Source organism: Schistocerca serialis, chromosome 1 (genome assembly GCF_023864345.2).
Source record: "Schistocerca serialis cubense isolate TAMUIC-IGC-003099 chromosome 1, iqSchSeri2.2, whole genome shotgun sequence".
NCBI lineage: Eukaryota > Metazoa > Arthropoda > Insecta > Orthoptera > Acrididae > Schistocerca > Schistocerca serialis.
In genome coordinates, this window is record NC_064638.1 from 1,126,855,545 (window position 1) to 1,126,876,152 (window position 20,608).

General features: G+C 42.5%; 1 protein-coding gene across 3 annotated transcripts in view; it reads left to right on the forward strand.

Annotated features, from left to right (window-relative positions):
- Positions 1-20,608, forward strand: part of LOC126416960 (rap guanine nucleotide exchange factor 2-like) — a 318,137-nt gene that overhangs the window by 259,957 nt on the left and 37,572 nt on the right. For all 3 annotated transcript variants that reach the window (XM_050084850.1, XM_050084843.1, XM_050084860.1), the window contains 2 exons: positions 1,740-1,962; positions 3,197-3,511. In XM_050084850.1, the coding sequence (XP_049940807.1) occupies positions 1,740-1,962; positions 3,197-3,511 (538 nt within the window). The remainder of the gene's footprint in view (positions 1-1,739; positions 1,963-3,196; positions 3,512-20,608) is intronic.

Consider the following 20,608-nt stretch of genomic DNA (forward strand, 5'->3'; position numbering starts at 1 on the left):
GTGGGAGGTGCCGCGGAGACAAGGGACAGAGACATGGTTAACCAGAGAGGGCAGCATGGAAACAAAGACACTCTTGAACTGTTTTTTCCAGTGTGAGCATTTCTTTCGTGGTAATAACTCGGAAGTTAAAAGTTTTATGCTGACATTTATTGTTGAACAGTGATTCTTTCATTTTTCACACTCGATCAGAAAGTGAAATTCATATGAGAGGTGGATGCTAATTGACACAAAACAACATGGGAAATTGCTTCAGACATAGGAATTGCCTATGTCACACTATGTACTATCAGTCAAAGAAATAGTATTTTAATTATGTTTTTAAAACTGGGTGAAAAGCAACAAAACAAAGCTGTTAGCAAGAAGGGAGATATGTAGATTTGGAAAAGGGACTTTTTAAATGCTTCCGGCAAAAACAGATTGCACCTCTACTGATCAGTGGTGACATGCTGAAAGCAAAGGTGATAGATTTATCTAGAGGCATGAACATCACTGCTGATTTTGAGACTTTATCAGGATGGTTACAAGGATTTAAAGACATTCACGGAATCGCAGGGAGAACAGTTTCCAGCGAATCAGAAGCTGTGGACATCATCACGGTGCAATAGTACCGTATGTCTTAAGGGATTATCAACCTCAAAACATCTACAACTGTTATGAGATTGGTCTCTTCTTTAGCCTCTTCCTAGTAAAACATTAGCTGAAAATGGTGACTCATGCCATGGGTGGAAAGTTCTTTTTGCCCCCGAATGCAGATGTTTCTGACACTTTCTTCAGTTGCGACAGGAAAATCTAAGAATCCAAGATGTAAAGACAGAACCTACAGAATACAAATACAATGAAAATTCTTGGATGACTATGATTTTAATGGAACAGTGGTTAAAAAAATTGGTCATTAGAATGAAAAAGGGAAATTAAAATATCTCCAGTAACTTACTAAAAGCCAAGGAACTTATTTTTGCAGCCTGGCAGCTGTCATGCTCAAAAATCGGCAGCTGTTTCCAGAAAGCTGGTGCCTTACCAGAAGACATGACCGATGATGATGATGATGATGATGATGATGATGATGATGAAGTTGTGTCTGGTAATGAGCTAGCTGTAATGAGCTAGCTGTACTGGAGGGTGCATATTTTGACAATTTTGTATATTTTGATGGTAATCTTGCTGTGCGTGTGAACTACAGGGTGAGGAGATTATTGCTGACGTGTGCCAGCAATGCCATGATGATTAAGTATGTGGACCAGCTTCAAATGACAGTGATGGAGATGGGGTTGGTGGTGATGACCTGAATCTTGAAACACCTGAAGTGAATGAAGTGTCAAGTGCAACCAGTGTTTGCAAATGTTATATCAGTGCAAGAAGTTGTTGTGAAAAGCTCTGAATAGCTCTGAATTCATTAATAAGTTTGCAAAATGAGGTGCATACTCTCAATGCACTAAAAGCTAAACAAGCCAAATTATCTGGGTTTTTTTTTTGTGAAAAATTATGTTATTACTGTTTTATCTGACTTCTAAAGAATTCTGAGTAATCTTTTCTCTTTGTCTTGATATATGTGTAAAGCAGATTCAACTGTTATTTAAAACTGCACACCAGTGCTGTGAGTTAATGACGCATTATTATTGGATTCAGAAGAATATTGTGCTGTATTGGTTACTGAGAATGTGTCATTAGGTACATAAGAGTTGGTGCTCTACTGTTATACAGTATATTGTCACACTTGACTGTGAGGTATAAAATTTCAGGCTCAAATGGTACGCCGTGTAAAAGCGTACCTGAATAACATGCGAGTAATCACGGATGAAGAGCGTCTGCACGCATTATCGATGGAATGTGAGCCATCGGGTAGTGCACCAAACTCTGTCCCCGTTCGCAAGAGGCACCCATCGCCGACCCTGTCCACAACCAGCAGTACTAGCAGCACCAGTGAAGGAAAGAAGAGTGGATTGCCTCCAGGCACAAAATTTGGTAAGTTGTAAGAATTTAAGCTTCAGTGGGAACAAGAATGAAACTATTTCAGCTACACAGAAATAATTAATGCAAGACAAGCCTGTATAGAATTCATTCATGTTGACAGTAAGTTTATATTTTGTTCAAGAGGTTTTTTTTTCAGGTTTCAGTTTTATCAGCCGATATGACCTGGCTCCAGTGATCCTCAAGTTCCATATGTGTGAACAGCTTTACAGATACATTGAATGAAAACATTTTGCCCTGCTACTGACTGGATTCATATATCCCTGTATTTTGCTCTCATTACTATGCAGTTTTGGCTGTGAAGTGATTTTCAAATGATTGTATAGTATAACTCAAGGTGGATACATTTGGATTAGAGTCCAAGCGCTCATCAACTCACACAATGCTAAGCCATCAGGAGATTGGCACATTTAAAGACAGAACACCAACTGTATCTGGAACAGTAGTGATGTAGCATATCACGTCACTACTGTAATCCAAGTACATTCATTCTGAGTGTTTATAATATAAGGTCATTTGAAAATGGCTTTACAGCCGAAATTGCACAACGAAATAAAGGGATATCTTAATCCAGTGGCAGCATGTGTGCTGTTTTTTGTTGTTGTTACGAACACTATTGCAATTACCTAAAAGGACAATTATATCACTAGAGTTACAAAAAAAACTTCTCTTTGCAGTTATCTGATTGTAAATTAAATTCAGATTGAATATGCGGTTGGGAAAGGGTAATGAGATAGGGGCAGTGGTAATTGGGCTGAAGTGTAGTCATACAGCAATTAAATTATAGTTGGGTTAAAATTACTTGTTAGTGGACACTTCACGCCTTGAAATTTAGTTCTTCCAGTCAGAACTTGGAATGCTACGATTGAACTGTCTGTCATTGCCAGTGCACCACAACAAAGTGTCAGTTCACTTGCAGTTTTTGAGTAGTGTGACATATATGTGTGATCCATTATTGGAAACTGCCTTCAGCTTTTTAACTGTTGCTGGCTGCAGCATTGTGCAACGAACAACTGATGTGGCAATACTGTTGTACCGTGTGACAAACATCAAATAACAAGTAGTTTTAATCAGAGTGTAGAACACCTATTTATGCAAAATGAAAACAGTCACAACTTTGAGCCCAGATTGCATAATTCAATAATTTAGTTGTGAAGTGTTTTAGTGTTGTAATGCACATCACTTTTGCAACTTCTTTCTTGTCATATGCCAGAGTTGCACTTTCCAGGTGCTGCTTCGCCACAAGCCGTGCGGAAAATGTTAGCGCTGAGCGAACCGAAGACTCGGCCACACCAGCCCCGCCACCCTGGGGGCCCGGCGGTACCTCCCCCTCTGACAGCACTGTCGCCTTCTCCATCCCCAGGTGCTCACCGCAGGGCGGGATCTGCAGCCAGTGGTTCGTGCAGTGTTCCATCGTCACGGACGTTACACGAGAGGTCGCACTCTGACACACCTGCCCTTCCGCCACCAGTTGATCTCAGTGCTGAAAGCAGCAGTGTTACGTCCCTAAGCAACATGCCCCTTCGTAAGACTCTTACATCGGGTAAGCATGAGATGGAGGATGTACAGCAGTATCATTTACTGGAAGGTTGACAGGGGTGATGTGGAACCTTATAGTGCTTTTACTATATGAGTTGGCTCATAGAAATGGCAGTTGCATTCCTCTGTAAAACCATAATCTTTTCAGTGTTCAGAGTGTGTGTGCACTACTGACACCTCTCTTTGTGCCTCGATTAAAGACAAACACTCACAGCAAGTACAGCTGCACTCGAACGAGTGTAGTACACTTTCAGAGTTGTTCTTGACTTAACAGTATTTCCATTGCCTGGAAGTAAAATTGGAGATTTAGACTCTCATTACATATGTTGAAAGCTTTATGTTGGCAAAGATATTAGTTGTAGTAATAAGTATCACAGACACTTATAACTTACTTTTAAAAATTGTGTTGCCCAACATTCTCATTATCACTTCTGATATGAGATAGAATATTTTATATTTTAATATGCAATTTTTGCAAGTATTGAATTCAATTAAGCAGCAGTGAACATGTCTAAAGAAAGAAGAAAACTCCAAAATGAAACTGCAATCAAGAAAACTTCTGTTTACCTGGTGACTGCAGAAAAGATAGGAAGAAAAATGTTACTCAGACACTAGATTTTTAAATCAACAGATCCATCTAGCAGCCGAGAGGGTGTTGCTGGAGCAAACAGAGGGATAATCAGTAAAGTGAAGTTTTTCAGAATATTTCGTCAAGGGAAGCACAATATGATAGACCTAGAGTGATATTGAAAATGATACACAGAACAAGTTTTTGTGGAGCTGTATATTTATAATGCAATCAATTTAGTGTTCTGTGGATCCATTTTTACCCCTTCTGTGTATATTTGCAAAGCATATCAGATTCATGAAAACATGCACTCCAGGAAAGATGGGAGGTACATTCATTGACATGGTAACTATAATATTCAGCTGAATGTATCTGCATGCAGCTGTATCAGAGTAAATAAATATGTTCACCTTGAATGAGGTGAAGAAGTGTTACGTTGAAGTGTAGTTATCTACACACTGTAATTTTGCAATTATCAAGTCATAAAATGTGTCGTGTGTCATTGTTGGAGTGCATGTTTCTATGAAACTTGTGCCCAGCTTAAGAGCAAAAGGACTTGTGTCAAGGAACAAATTACCCATTAGGAGGGATCCACAGAAACAAAAATGCATTGTACAATGGAATGAAACACACCCATTTGTTATTGAAGGCAGCTTTTCCCTATGTACTTTATGCTTATGCAGTTTAGGAGATGGTCAGTTGATAGCTGTGGATAAAACTGCAATAACAGTGAAATGCAATTTGTAGGTACTATATTAAAACTTTACAGGTTAGAAGGGCAGAGAAATGGTTTGACAGATGGGGAGTGGGGCAAGGGGAGGGTAGGTAGAAACTAAAAGTATCGAGGTGAGAAGAAAGTGGGCAACAACAGAAAAGAAGCAAACAATAAAAAGAGTGTATGAAATTTGAAAGAGAGGAAAAAGAGGTCATAGAAATAAATTTGAAGGAAATGAAAATTGGCAGAAATGAGAGTTCGCTGATTGTTTAGTGAAATGTGAGGTAGACAACTATAGGAGCAATTAGTGTTGCCATTGACCAGGTTCCATCAATTTCATTTTATATGACTACATCTATCTCATCATTAGGAGTATTTTTCCCTTTATTTGTTAAAGAATTTTACATATGTTACCCATTCAGCTATTTTTTGTGTGATAATACCTGGACAGATAACCAGTTGTAATGTATTTTTTTAATCTTCAAAACATAATGCTGCTGGGTTCACATTACTTCATGCACTTTTATACTTGAGTTCTTCAGTGAGACAATAATTTTCAGTTGTGATTGCTCTTACCTATTAGACCTGTCTTTATTGCTAAGCTAAAAATTTCCAAATTTTGACTGGTCATATTTTGCATTGTATATTCTTGAAGCATACCTCAGTGGCTAGTTTTGAAAGGAATCTCACATATGAGAAGCTCATATGAACTTATTATTCGTCACACTAGAAACTGTAAAAAGATATGTGGAAGTGTTCCATGAACCTGCTGACATTCTGTTAACAACTTCTGAACAGATTCATGTAGTGTGACAGATCGGAGCTTTCAAAAGAACACACTGAGTTTGATGTGGAAAATATATGAAACAAAATTCATCTGGCTAAATTTTTTTATCCAGTCGCAAAGATTTATAGGAGGTAAAGTAAGTCGGAATGATTTTAGAAAGCAAGGAAACGACAACCTAAATTTTCAGTGTCCCATTTTGGATTGGAAGGCAGATGTTATGGTTTGGAAGGAAAATGTTTACTACATTTGATGATAATTACTTCCTTTATAGTATGACTGTTCATTGTTCTTTGTTGCACTACTTGTGGAATTTTTAACCTGGTGCCTGGAAATTTCAAAACTAATTTTCATATACTTCTTTTCATGCCTCCATCTGCAAACAGTTAATTCCTTGTATTTCCTAATCCTGAAAATTAATTAGGCAGCCTTAACATTTCTGCCATTGCAGTCTGAAACTATGAAATACAAACTGTTGCTTTGCGGACCCGTATGCAGTGCAGTTATTTTGACTGTATGCAATGTTCAAGCACATAGGTTGGGGCTTATTACTAGACTGCATGCCTGTTGCATTTCATGGAAATTTGCACGACTGCTTCTAACTCTTTAAGTACTGTAAAAGGCATGTGTGTCAGTCTGCATGCATCTCGTGTTTATTATTAGCAGGTATTAGTATTGTGATGTCTGATGTTCAGAGAAAAGATGTCTGATGTTCAGAGAAAAGTTTTTGGGGAAGAAAAATATATACGTAAGCAGTTTCATTGATTACTGAGATAAAAACAGAATTTTTTAAAGCCTGTGTAGCAGGTATGTATCATAAAAATTTAGTAATATCACTCATTTGTAGAAATAAATGCTACATAAAATCGTTTAGTGGTTCTAAGGCTACCAATTGGTTCCTTGTTGACCAGTCTGGTGTGGGAGTTGAAGATAGCAAAATGAAAGCTGAAGTTTTAAATCCATCACACAGGAGAATCGAGCAAACAAAGTCATTTGACCGTTGGACAAACTCCCGTACGGGCATCATTCTAGTAATATCCCTGGCATAGAGAAGCAGCTGAAAGATTTGAAAGCAAATAAATCAGCAGGTCCGGTTAGAATCCCAGTTCAGTTTTACAAAGAGTACTCTGATATTGGCCCCTTACCCAGCCTGCATTTATCGTAAATCTCTCGCACATCACAAAGTACCGAGCGACTGGAAAGAAATGCAGGTGACTGCAGTATATAAGAGGGGTAAAAGAATGGACCGTCAAACTTACAGACCAATATCCCTAACTTTGGTTTGCTGCAGAATCCTTGAACATATTCTAATTTTGAATATATTAAACTTTCTTGAGACTGAGAAGCTTATTTCCGTGAATTAGTGTGGTATTAGAAAACATCACTCACACAAACCTCAGCTTGCACTTGTCTCACATGGTGTATTGCAAACAATGGGTGAAGGGCAACAGGCAGACTCCATATTTCTAGATTTCCAGAAAGCATTTGACATGGTGCCACATTGCAGGCTGTGAATGAAGGTATAAGCATGTGGAATAAGTTCAAAGATATGCGAGTGGCTTGAAGACCTCTTAAGTAATTGAACTCGGTATGTTGTCCTCAACAGCAAGTGTTCATCAGAGTCAGGAGTGCCCAGGCAAGTGTGTTAGGATCGCTGTTGTTATCTATATACACAAATGATTTGGTGTATAGGACGGGCAGTAATCTATGGATGTTTGCTGATGATGCTGAGGTATACGGATGGGTGTCGAAGTTGAGTGACTGTAGGAAGAAACAAGACTTGGACAAAATTTCTAGTTGATGTGAAGAGTGGCAGCTTGGTCCAAATGTGGAAAAATGTAAGTCAATACAGATGAGTAGGAAGGCTAAATCTGTAATGTTTGGATGCAGTATTACTAGTATCCTGTGTCACACAGGCATGTCATTTAAATATCAGTGCATAATGTTCCAAAGCAACATGATATGGAATGAGTATGTGAGAACTGTTGTAGGGTAGGGGAAGGGTTTATTGGGAGAATTTTTAGGAAAGAGTGGGTCACCTTTAAAGGAGACTGCATATAGGACACAGATGCAACCTATTCTTGAGTACTGCCGAAGTTTTTAGGATGTGTACCTGGTCAGACTGAAGGAAGATATCTAAGCAATTCAGAGGTGGGCTGCTAGATTTGTTACTGGTGGATTCAAACAACATGTAAGTGTTACAGAGATGCTTTGAAAACTCTATGGGAATCCATATAGAGAAGATGACATTCTTTTCGAGAAGCACTATTGAGAAAATTTTGAGAACTGTCATTTGAAGCTGACTGCCAAACAATTCTGTTGCTTCCAACATACGTTGCACTTAAATAACATGAAGATAAGATACAAGAAATAGCTCTCATATGGAGGCATATAGATAATCATTTTTCCCTCGCTGTTTGCGAGTGGAAAAGGAAAGGAAATGACTAATAGTAATACAGGGTACGCTCCGCCACACACCGAACACTGGCTTGCTGAGTATCTATGTACATTTAGAACAACTTTCATTTTATTTTATAAGCCAGACTCATTGCATTTCCCACCACCATTCGACAGCCTTTGTTTGTGCTTGCTTATAATCAACACAACAATTGATTTATAACACCAGTTGGCCCAAATTCTCGTTTTTGATGGTGTTATTATTAGGAAAAAAATTTGTTCTGGTATGCGGCAAGGTTTTCATTATATGTGACAATACAGATCAGTAGCTTACAGCATTCATTTTTGATATGCACCTATTTATATTCTCAAACAGCTTAGTGAAGACTTGCTCTCTCCACCTTTTTTTAGGAGAAATGTTATTAGATAAAATTAACTGCTTGAATCCAGGTTTGACTATTCCACACACACGCACACACACACACACACACACACACACACACACACACACACACATTTTTTGACAAAGAGCAGTTTTTACTACCTACTGTGCTTTATTTCTGTTGCCAGACACTCAGATACAGTTTTATCATAAAGAAGTTTTTGTTTCTTGTTGCAATTCTTTGAACCAATAACAGACTATCAAAAACTGGCAGGGGACCCTAGAAGTAAATTCAATATCTTGAGTCACTAATTCCTGCTTAAACCCCTTCAAAATCATATATAACCATCTCATGAAAAAGTTCCTGTTTCAACTCCATGCATGAATTGTGATGACTTAAAATGTCACATGAGCATGGATGGCCATGTAGCAGCTGTACACTTACACAAAGGACTGCTATCAAAGATTGTTTGAAGACTGACTCTACCTTTTAGTTTCCTTATTTATGCTGCTCAGCAGAAACAAGCTGCTTTCAGCACTTGTTTAACAGATCATGCCATGTGGACTTCAACCCCCAACGTCATCTCATATATTCAGTGTACAAAAGGAATGCCTTTTCAGCATACCCTCCAATGCTGCCACTGTCAGCCATGCCTCGCCCTTGTCATACCTCTTTGTTTTCCACTCACTTCTTTTTGCTCCTCCATTGCAATTGCATTTTTCTTTGATGGATACAAATTTCTCTATAATTCTCTTGCTCTTTACCATCTTGAGGCATTTTCTCTCTCTCTCTCTCTCTCTCTCTCTCTCTCTCTCTGTGTGTGTGTGTGTGTGTGTGTGTGTGTGTGTGTGTGTGTGTGTGTGTGTGTTTTTCCCCGTTTCTGTATTATGTCACCATTTTGACACATCATTGGGAAATGTTCTTTTATTTCCCTCCACCTCCTCCACTTCCTCCCTCTCCTTGAAAACTTTCCATCATTTCTCTCTCCTGACTTTACAAACACTCAGGCCAGTTATTCCTCTGTTAGCAAAAATGTGTGTGTGTGTGTGTGTGTGTGTGTGTGTGTGTGTGTGTGAGAGAGAGAGAGAGAGAGAGAGAGAGAGAGAGAGAGAGTGTGTGTGTGTGAGAGAAAAATGGCTCTGAGCACTATGGGACTTAACATCCATGGTCATCAATCCCCTAGAACTTAGAACGACTTAAACCTAACTAACCTAAGGACAGAGAGAGAGAGAGAGAGAGAGAGAGAGAGAGAGAGAGAGAGAGAGAGAGACACGGGGAGGGAGGTTTTACAAGTGCCTGAAATTATGTTTATGATGGGCAAATGTGGGTGTTCAGATCATTAGGCATGGAAGCTAACTGCATTGACAATGTGAAAGAGAAATACTTATAAATCTTTCAAAAAAGGGCAAGGTTGCTTTTTGATTTATAAGGGCAAAAAGTTTTGATGTGGAAGGTGATAAAGAATTGCCACATTTCATATCAATAATAGTTTGTATCTTGTGTGTTGTTTAAATGACCGATTCAGTTTGCTGTCACTGAAGGAGCATCGGGGATTTACATGTGAAACTGTCTTTGGTATGGACGTATATGATAATCAACATCTTGGCTGCCTGTGCTTTCCATAATAATTTGCAACTAAGAATCTGTTTGCTTTTACTGCTTTGTCATCATTAGCCTACACTGGAGTGTATTGCAGAATTATGGTGGTGTGTCATGCATCCTGCCATCCTCCCAAAGATGATGACTGATGTTGCCTCAGATCTTCATCGTAGGATGTTGTGGCATTTTAGTATATTACGACTTTCTTGTGTTGCATGTCATCCATCGTAGGTCATTCCCACAAGAGAAAGGCCATTAGTTGTCGTGATAATGTTGTCATCTTATAGAGATACTAAAAACTTACTTCAGTTCTGTTTTTAGTATCATGTGGCAAAGAATTTCGTAAAGTTACTGAACAAATGTACAGAAGTGATATGTTTGCAAGTCACCTGAGAGACTGTGACAGATGTATGGTAAAAAATTAGTTTGATGCTGCTTTAATAGAAAATAAATGCCAAAAGACATTTATGCCACTGTTACATCTGTAATACACAGCTCTTTAGTTTGGTAAACAGTAGAGTTCAAGTGCCACTATCAGAAAATAAATGTAGACTACTTTCCAGACTTCACTGTAAATGCAGCAGGAAAGCTTCAACTTTCCAAGAGTCAGTGCCATCTGCAGTAAATGACAGAGCAGTTGCTTACTGGAGAGGGATGTTTAAAAGGAAGACATAACAGCCAATTATGAACTAAAAGACAGTCTTGGTGAAAAGATCTGTTAAACAACAGAATCATTTGAAAATACAAATTAAAAAAGGAAAGAAAAATTGCTGGCAGGAAGGGGGACAACATGGTACACAGTGTTGGGAATAAAAGGGAAGAATAGAAAAGATGTGTTGTCCTTATGTCTGTTATAATTACCTTGCTTTGAGCAGCTCAGAACACAGATGCACACACAGAAAAAATTATTATAAATGTATTGTGTTGACCATGGAATATTATAACTGTATAGGTAATGTATCACAAGGAAGGAGAGGGAGGGAGAGTCAGATATTTAATATTTATTGGTTTGTGTTCATAATGCCCTTAAAAACTTCTCCAGCAGCCCTCCCATCGCTATGATATTTTCAACCCCCCACCCCAGATGTGCACGCGCGCGCGCGTACACACACACACACACACACACACACACACACACACACACACACACACACACACGCCTTTGCCCCTTTCTATCATCTTTACCCCTTTAACCCTCTCCAAAGACAGGTGGTGATCACCATTATTAATTTTGTTTTCCACTCCAATGCTGAGCCTCATTTGTCACAAATTTTCATAGCTCTCACCTGCTCCATTCTTGAGTCTGTACTAGGCATCAGTGCTGCATAGTACTTTTATTTAAGGAAGCCTTTGTTAACTAGGTATTGAATTGTAGCTGTTGTGTTGAGAGAAAGGTTGTAATTGTTACCTTCAAGTTAGTTTGTGTGAAATGGCTAGTTCTTTACACACAGTTCTTTCTGAGGAAGAGAGTATAGAACTTTTAGAGCAGTGTCTAAGTAAAAATGAGATTGACAGGGATTTTGATGACAGCGATTCATTTGTAACCAATACGAGTGAAATGACTATGGAAGCAGGCAACTCAGAATAATTTTAAAAAGATATCGCACAAAGATAAGTTTTATAGTGTAATGGTTACGTAAATATAGTTGTCTGATTGTCGGTCAGTGGTCTTATTGTTTCCACAGACACACTCTCACAATTTTCTGTGGTACACTTGCGGTCCCCCGGGCAGCAGTGATTTGAATAAGAGCACACGATGACAGAATGCAAAGGATTAACCTGTCACTTTAATCATATCTGATGACAAAATTATAGTGATAGGAGTAACCCAGTAAATAAAATGACCCAGCAGGTGATATGTTGCGGATGATTTTTAAAGTTGTGTTCAGATTTCTAAAATTTAATAAAATGTTTTTAGAAGCTTGGTAATTGTTTGCATGTTACACCATCGACGTCTATAATATCCTGAAGTTCTCAGTGCATGTCAGCAATAACTACACTAAATTTCTCTATCTCTGGCATATTTTCATTTTCACTGCTTTTATGAGAAATGCGCCGTATTGTGATACTTCCCTTAGTACAATTTTTGTGTCTGTTAATGTCATTTTCTGCGTAACAACCCCACTTACTTTCTCCATGAAGGCAGGTGCCTAATACTATGTTCAGCTAAAAATTAGTGTTATCAGCTTCACTGAGGCCATTATAAACAATTTTTATGGAATGTAATGCACAGTGTTGAACATGGATTCCTTTCTGCATTTGATTGCTGCCATTGTTGTTGTGGTCATGGTCTTCAATCTGAAGATTGGTTTAATGCAGCTCTCCATGGTAATCTATTCTGTGCAAACCTCGTCATCTCTGAATAACTACTGCAACCTACATCCAATTCACTGCTTTTTATATTCATGCCTTGGTCTCCCTCTACAATTTTTATCCACCACACTTCCTTCCATTACCAAATTGACTATTCCTTTATGCCTCAGGATCTGTCCTATCAACTGACCCCTTTTTTTTTATTAGTTAAATTGTACAATAATTTTGTCCCCCCCCCCCCCCCCCCAATTGAATTCAGTACCACCTCATTAGTTTTTTGATCTACCAATCTAATCTTCTCTTTAGCAGTCTCCTGTAGCATCACATTTCAAAAGGTGCTGTTGTCTTCCTGTCTGGACCACTTAGGCAATAAGTTTCTCTTCTGCACAAGGCTATACTCCAGACATAGATCTTCAGAAAAAACATACTTAACTTGAACTAATGAGTTTATTATTATTATTATTATTATTATTATTATTATTTTCATGCACACTTTTCTTGCTATTGAAAGTCTGCTGTGAACATCCTCTCTACTTCAGGCATCATCTGTTATTTTTCTTGCCAAATAGCAAAACTTGTGAACTAGTTCTAATATCTAATTTTCTGATCTGCATCATCTGGTGTAGCCTCATGTCTTCATCTACCTATATTCTTCTATTTATTTATTTATTTATTTATTTATCTATCTATCTATCAATACATATGTAAACTGAAATCCCATGCAGCACTTTCTGCTTGTGTTTTCAGTTTAATTTTAGGAACTACTGTACAGATTTGATCTGACTGTGACTAATAGGTAGACTGAGTGATGAGAAAGGTTTTTGTGTATGATTTACTAGTATTTCGTGATGGAACTGTGATGAAATATGAGTTCCCCCTCTGTTGTGAAAACACTGTCACTGCCACCAAGCAGCACAGCTACGATAATGTGAGACAGCAACAAAGCTGTATCAGTAAAGTGCATGCATGGGAACTGAAAGTTGTGGAATCAAATCCTGGGTGGACAACTTACTTTTCACTCTCTTTTTTTTTTCACCAAGCATTTAGTGCCAGAAACAGAATGTGCTTTGGATTCCACATTAAAATGTAGTCCCCTTTCCCCAGTTGCATAAAAGCGGTAATGCAAGTTGTGAAAGTGATGTCCAATTGAAACAATTGCTCCAGGCCATTGAGCCACACACAGTTATTATTACCAGAACCTATACACCTATAAATATATCCTCCTTCCATATATACTGTAGTTTACAGTCCCTTATAGCCTTTTTCTTCCTGTATGTCTAGGCCAGTCTCAGTAACTACTGTAGGGCTTTTCAGACACTGTTCTGGCACTGGCTGGAGTTGGCGGGTTCTCTGGAGGAACAAATGTTATCTGTTTCAAATTTGGTTGGCATTTGCAGTGACATCTCATGACAGTGATGGGAGCTGCAAGCTATCACACTGCCTACAGCTGCTAGAGCTGAGCCCAGTAGGGATTGGTTCCTAATGGTTGACTCTTACAGCCAATATAGGGTACAAAATGGGGCCAGCAGTGTCATCCCCTCAATTTCCATCGTAAGTCTTATGCACCAGCCACTAGACAAAATTACTGCTACGCCATACAATTCATCTGATCTAGTTCAGCTACATTCCTTTACCCTTGTTTTACTTTTGATGACAATCATCATATAATATCTTTTTCAAGACACTATCCTTTCTCTTCAGCTGCTCTACCAAGTCCTTTGCCATCTCTTCGCAGAATTAAATGTCATTGAAAACCTCAAAGTTTTTATTTCTTCTCTTTGAACTTTAATTTCCTTTCTAAATTTTTCATTGGTTTCCTTTACTGCTTGCACATTGTACAGATTGATTAACATGTGGGGTAGGCTGCAATCCTGTCTACTCCCTTCTCAAACACTACTTCTCTTCCATGTCTTCTGAGTCGTAACTGCAGTCTAGATCGTGCACAAGTTGTAAATAACCTTTTGCTCTCTGTATTTTATCCCTGCTGCATTCAAAATTTCAAAGTGTTCAGTCCATCCAACATTGTCCTACCTTTCTCAAAATCCACAAATGGTACAAATGTGCCTTTGCCGTTCTTCAACCTACCAGATAGTTATAATTAAAGTGCAGATATTCACTGAGGTCCAGTGTGGCTGTAATTATTGTATTTCATCAAAACTTGATCGAGAAGCTAACGTGTTAATGCAGGACCAATCTACATTGGAAAACATTAGTCTCAATTGTAGCCATGTTGTGCAGATCTAATGGTGTACACTAGTTCTAAGATGGAATGACATCTACACTGTCATGTGACGAATCATAACGTGAGTGAACAGTATGGCTATCTAGAAGAGAGACACTGTGCAGTTACTGAAACTGTTTTACATAAATAGCAATGCTGCGTTGAGATAGTATCACCAACTGAAAGGTCTGAGAAGAGGCCCGATGGCATTAAATAGTTTAAAGATGATGATGATGATGGTGATGGTGATGGTGATGGTGATGGTGATGGTGATGGTGATGATGGTGATGATGAAATTTTAAAATGCGAGTGAGCTTGATGTGGCACCTGGAAGAGGAAGGCATCCTGTGCCAGTGGAAGTTACTGACAAAATTGCTGTAGCTGCAACTGACCACGCAGCACGTGGCTCAGGTAATGCTAGAGCTCGTGCAGTGTCACGAGAATTGTTCATCCCACAGTCGGCAGTATAGAAATTATTACACTGGTAAAATGAAGAACAAACTGCCTTCAGTCACAAGTTGCATTTATTTACTGCACTATGCATTTCGAGCCCTGGAGGCTCATCTTCAGGTGCTTTTTAGTGATTTACATCAGGTATTTTAGTTGTTTGCAGTTTAACATTGTATGATGTCTGCTTCTGTTGTGCAGTTGGTATACACAATACACATCTTTAATTTTGTAGTACATACTGGGATATATACATAGTCACACACTTTTTCGCACATTGTAGTAGCAGAACATAAACATGCCAAAGATTCTCAAGTCACACACTTTTTCACACCCCCCCTGCGGGTCCGGGGATTAGAATAGGCCCGCGGTATTCCTGCCTGTCGTAAGAGGCGACTAAAAGGAGTCCATCCCCCTCACGGGGGTAGTTCGCGCCTGCGTCCGGAGACGGACGGTTCCACGACCTATCATCGTGGTCCTTTTGGTTTTTTCACTTCTCGTTTCTTCCTTCCTTTTGTTGGTTCCTTTCTTTGCTCTTCTCCACCTCACTGTCTTCCTTACTCTTTCCCTTGCCTTCTCCTTGCCTTTTTCTCCTTGCCTTCTCATTGCCTTTTTCTCCTTGCCTTCTCATTGCCTTCTTCTCCTTGCCTTCTTATTGCCTTCTTCCCCTTGCTTTCTCATTGCCTTCTTCTCCTTGCCTTCTCTGGTCTCCGCCTCGGCGTTTGAGACAGTCTGTCCTCTTTCTCCCTCTCTCTCTTCTTTTTCCTCTTCTTCCTTCCTCCCTGTGCGTGTCTGAAGGCCGACCCACGCGTTCGCACGCGTAGCCGGTGACGGGGTAACGCGTAAGTCCCCGCCCTGGGTAGACATGTAAGGCACGCGCGTACCCCCTGGTAAAGGCCAGGCCCGGGGAGGGGTGATTGCCTGAGCTGATACCTTCTGACCATGCCGATTGGTCCCTCCGTCTGTTTCTCGGGAGGTGTGACCTGAGGTGTAAACATTCACCTAAGGCGGGAGTGCCCTCTGAGAGGGTCCCCACAAGGAAGGAGCGCGCCATCGGAGACGCTGGCAATCATGGGGGATTCCTCCGCAATGGATTCTACTCCATCTCTTTCGACTTCGACCCAAAAACGGAAACGTGACCAGCCAACAGTGACAAAAGTACTACCGCCTGCCCCACAGTTCCTCGTAGTTTCTCGAACTGAGGACGGAAAGGATTTTTCCTCTGTCAACCCTTTCGTTATTCAGAAGGGCGTAGATGCCATAGCCGGATCTGTCAAATCCTGTACCAGGTTGCGTAACGGCACCTTATTACTGGAAACTGAGAATGCCTTTCAGGCACAAAAACTGCTTCGGGCCACCCTCCTGTACACGTTCCCTGTCCGGGTGGAGGCCCACCGAACTTTGAATTCGTCTCGTGGTGTGGTCTATACTGACTCCCTCGACGGATTGACTGACGAGGAGCTTCAATCATTCCTCGCTGAGCAGGGCGTGACGGCTGTCCATAGGGTCATGAAAAAGGTCAACAATGACCTTGTACCGACCCGGACAATTTTCTTGACCTTCGATAATGTTAAGCTGCCATCGCGCATCAAGGCGGGCTACGAGGTTATTTCTGTTCGCCCCTATATCCCGACACCTACGCGCTGCTACCAGTGTCAGCGTTTCAATCACACTCGACAGTCTTGTTCCAATGCGGCTAAATGTGTCACCTGTGGCAGGGATGCCCATGAGGGTGACTGTCCACCTCCGTCTCCTCGTTGTGTGAACTGTCAGGGTGACCATGCAGCATCCTCCCGCGACTGTCCTGTCTATAAGGAAGAATGCTGTATCCAGGAAATTCGGGTCAAAGAGAAAGTGTCCACCTCGGCTGCTCGCAAGCTATTGGCTAGTAGGAAGCCCACGCTGCTCCCAGCGGGGAAATACAGTACTGTCCTCGCCTCTCCTCGGACTACCCGGGAGGTAGCAACCCAGACATGCGATCTGACCTTCAGCACCACGGTCGTCCGTTCGGCCAGTGCTAAGATCGCGCGGTCGACGTCTCCTCTTCCTCCCATCACCCCACAGACACGAGCACCTTCTTCAGCTTCTGCTAAAACGAAGACACCGAAGTCAGATGCACGGGCCTTCAAGAAGGAACCATCCCGTGCAGACTTCCTCCGTACCTCGACCTCACAGCCTTCGACCGGTACTTCCACTACACGTCCTTCCAAAAAGGCGCATAGGAAGCACAGTTCTCCTTCCCCGCCACGGCGCATTTCTTCTCTTGCGCCACCCAGCGGCTGCCGCCCCAGGCCGTCATCCGTTTCGCCTGGCCGCACCGCTGGTCGCCGTACATCTGGCCGTTCACTGGCGGAGGAAGCTCCCCCTCCCGGCCATCCTCCCGAGATGGCCGATGACCCTATAGACCCAATGGACGATGACTGTCCGCCTACTGATAGCGGCGGCAGTGCTCGCTCGAAGCCAGGCCCTAAGCGGCCTTCGAGGTGACCACTTCTCTCATCTTTCTTTTCTTACGATGGCACTTATTCACTGGAATATTCGCAGCATTCGCTCCAACCGAGAGGACTTGAAGTTGCTGCTCCGCTTGCACCGTCCGCTTGTCGTAGCCCTCCAGGAAACGAAGCTACGCCCATGCGATCAAATTGCCTTGGCACACTACACCTCTGTGCGTTTTGACCTACCCCCTGTGGTAGGTATCCCAGCTCATGGAGGGGTTATGTTGCTGGTCCGGGATGATATTTACTACGATCCCATCACGTTGCACACCGGCCTGCAGGCAGTTGCCATCCGCATTACTCTCCCCACTTTTACGTTTTCCTTTTGTACCGTTTACACTCCATCGTCATCTGCCGTTACCAGGGCAGACGTGATGCAACTTATTGCTCAGCTACCTGCACCATTTTTGTTAACTGGAGACTTCAATGCCCACCATCCCCTTTGGGGCTCTCCAGCATCCTGCCCGAGGGGCTCCTTGTTAGCAGACCTTTTCAACCAGCTCGATCTTGTCTGCCTCAATACTGGCGCCCCTACTTTTCTTTCGGACACATCTCACACCTATTCCCATTTAGACCTCTCTATATGTACTCCCCAACTTGCACGCCGGTTTGAGTGGTATGCACTTTCTGATACATATTCGAGCGACCATTTCCCGTGTGTTATCCATCTCCTGCAGCATACTCCCTCTCCGTGCTCCTCTCGTTGGACCATCTCCAAGGCAGACTGGGAGCTCTTCTCTTCCAGGGCTACCTTTCAGGATCAAACCTTCACCAGCTGCGATCGTCAGGTCGCACACCTCACGGAAGTCATTCTCGCTGCTGCTGAATATTCCATCCCTCACCCTACTTCTTCTCCACGTCGCGTACCGGTCCCCTGGTGGACCGCAGCATGTAGAGATGCTTTACGTGCTCGTCGACGTGCTTTACGCACCTTTAAGCGCCACCCTACAGTGGCGAATTGTATTAATTATAAACGATTACGTGCTCAGTGTCGTCGTATTATTAAAGAAAGCAAGAAAGCCAGCTGGGCTGCTTTCACAAGCACCTTCAACAGTTCTACCCCTTCTTCTGTTGTCTGGGGTAGCCTGCGCCGGCTATCTGGCACTAAGGTCCACTCCCCAGTTTCTGGCTTGAAGGTCGCGAATGAAGTCCTTGTGGCCCCTGAGGCTGTCTCCAATGCCTTCGGCCGCTTTTTCGCCGAGGTTTCGAGCTCCGCTCATTACCACCCTGCCTTCCTCCCCCGCAAACAGGCAGAGGAGGCTAGGCCACCTGACTTCCGCTCCTCGAATTGTGAAAGTTATAATGCCCCATTCACCATGCGGGAACTCGAAACCGCACTTGGCCGATCACGGTCCTCCGCTCCAGGGCCTGATTCTATTCATATTCAGATGCTGAAGAACCTTTCTCCTGCGGGTAAAGGTTTTCTTCTTCGTACATACAATCGCATCTGGATTGAGGGACATGTTCCCGCATGCTGGCGCGAGTCTATTGTTGTCCCGATTCCTAAGCCGGGGAAGGACAAGCACTTGCCTTCCAGTTATCGACCTATCTCGCTTACCAGCTGTGTCTGTAAAGTGATGGAGCGAATGGTTAACTCTCGATTGGTTTGGCTGCTCGAGTCTCGACGCCTACTTACCAATGTACAATGTGGATTTCGAAGGCGCCGCTCTGCTGTTGACCATCTGGTTACCTTGTCGACCTTCATTATGAATAACTTCTTGCGGAAGCGCCCGACCGCGGCTGTGTTCTTTGATTTGGAGAAGGCTTACGACACCTGTTGGAGGGCGGGCATTCTCCGCACCATGCATACATGGGGCTTTCGCGGTCGCCTCCCTCTTTTTATTCATTCCTTTTTAATGGATCGACAGTTTCGGGTACGTGTGGGTTCTGTCCTGTCCGACACCTTTCGCCAGGAGAATGGGGTGCCACAGGGCTCAGTTTTGAGCGTCGCTCTCTTCGCCATCGCGATCAATCCAATAATGGATTGCCTCCCAGCTGATGTATCAGGCTCCCTTTTCGTGGACGATTTTACCATCTATTGCAGCGCGCAGTGTGCACGTGTCCTGGAGCGCTGTCTTCAGCGTTCTCTTGACCGTCTTTACTCCTGGAGTGTCGCCAATGGCTTCCGTTTTTCTGCCGAGAAGACGGTCTGTATTAACTTCTGGCGCTACAAAGAGTTTCTCCCACCGTCCTTACGACTCGGTCCCGTTGCTCTCCCACTCGTGGAGACAATCAAATTTTTAGGCCTTACCTTTGACAGGAAACTTAGCTGGTCTCCACATGTGTCATATTTGGCCGCCCGTTGTACCCGTTCTTTAAATGTCCTCCGTGTTCTCAGTGGTCTGTCGTGGGGAGCGGATCGAACCGTCCTACTTCGTCTATATCGGTCGATCGTCCGCTCCAAGCTGGATTATGGGAGCTTCGTATACTCCTCTGCACGGCCATCCATCTTACGCCGCCTCAACTCCATACAACATCGGGGTTTACGACTTGCGATCGGAGCATTTTATACCAGTCCCGTAGAGAGTCTTCATGCTGACGCTGGCGAATTGCCACTCACCTACCGGCGCGATATACTGCTTTGTCGGTATGCCTGTCGGCTACTGTCAATGCCCGACCATCCGTCTTATCGTTCCTTTTTTGACGACTCTCTTGACCTTCAATACGGGTTGTATGTCTCTGCCTTGCTACCCCCTGGAGTTCGCTTTCGTCGCCTCCTTCAACAGCTTCATTTTTCACTCCCTGCAACCTTTCGAGTGGGCGAGAGCCGCACGCCACCTTGGCTCCAGGCTCAGGTCCGCGTTCACCTCGACCTCAGCTCGCTCCCAAAAGAGGTCACCCCCAGTTCGGTCTACCACTCCCGTTTTTTAGAACTTCGTTCGAAGTTCAACAACATGACTTTCATTTATACAGATGGCTCTAAGACCAATGACGGGGTCGGGTGTTCCTTTATTGTCGGGGCACAAAGTTTCCAATACCGGCTCCATGGCCATTGTTCGGTCTTCACAGCTGAGCTCTTTGCCCTCTACCAGGCTGTTCTTTACATCTGCCGCCACCGACATTCTGCTTATGTCATCTGCTCAGATTCCCTGAGCACCATCCAGAGCCTCAGTGATCCGTACCCGGTTCACCCTTTCGTACACCGGATCCAAAGCTCTCTTCAGCAGCTGGTGGACGTC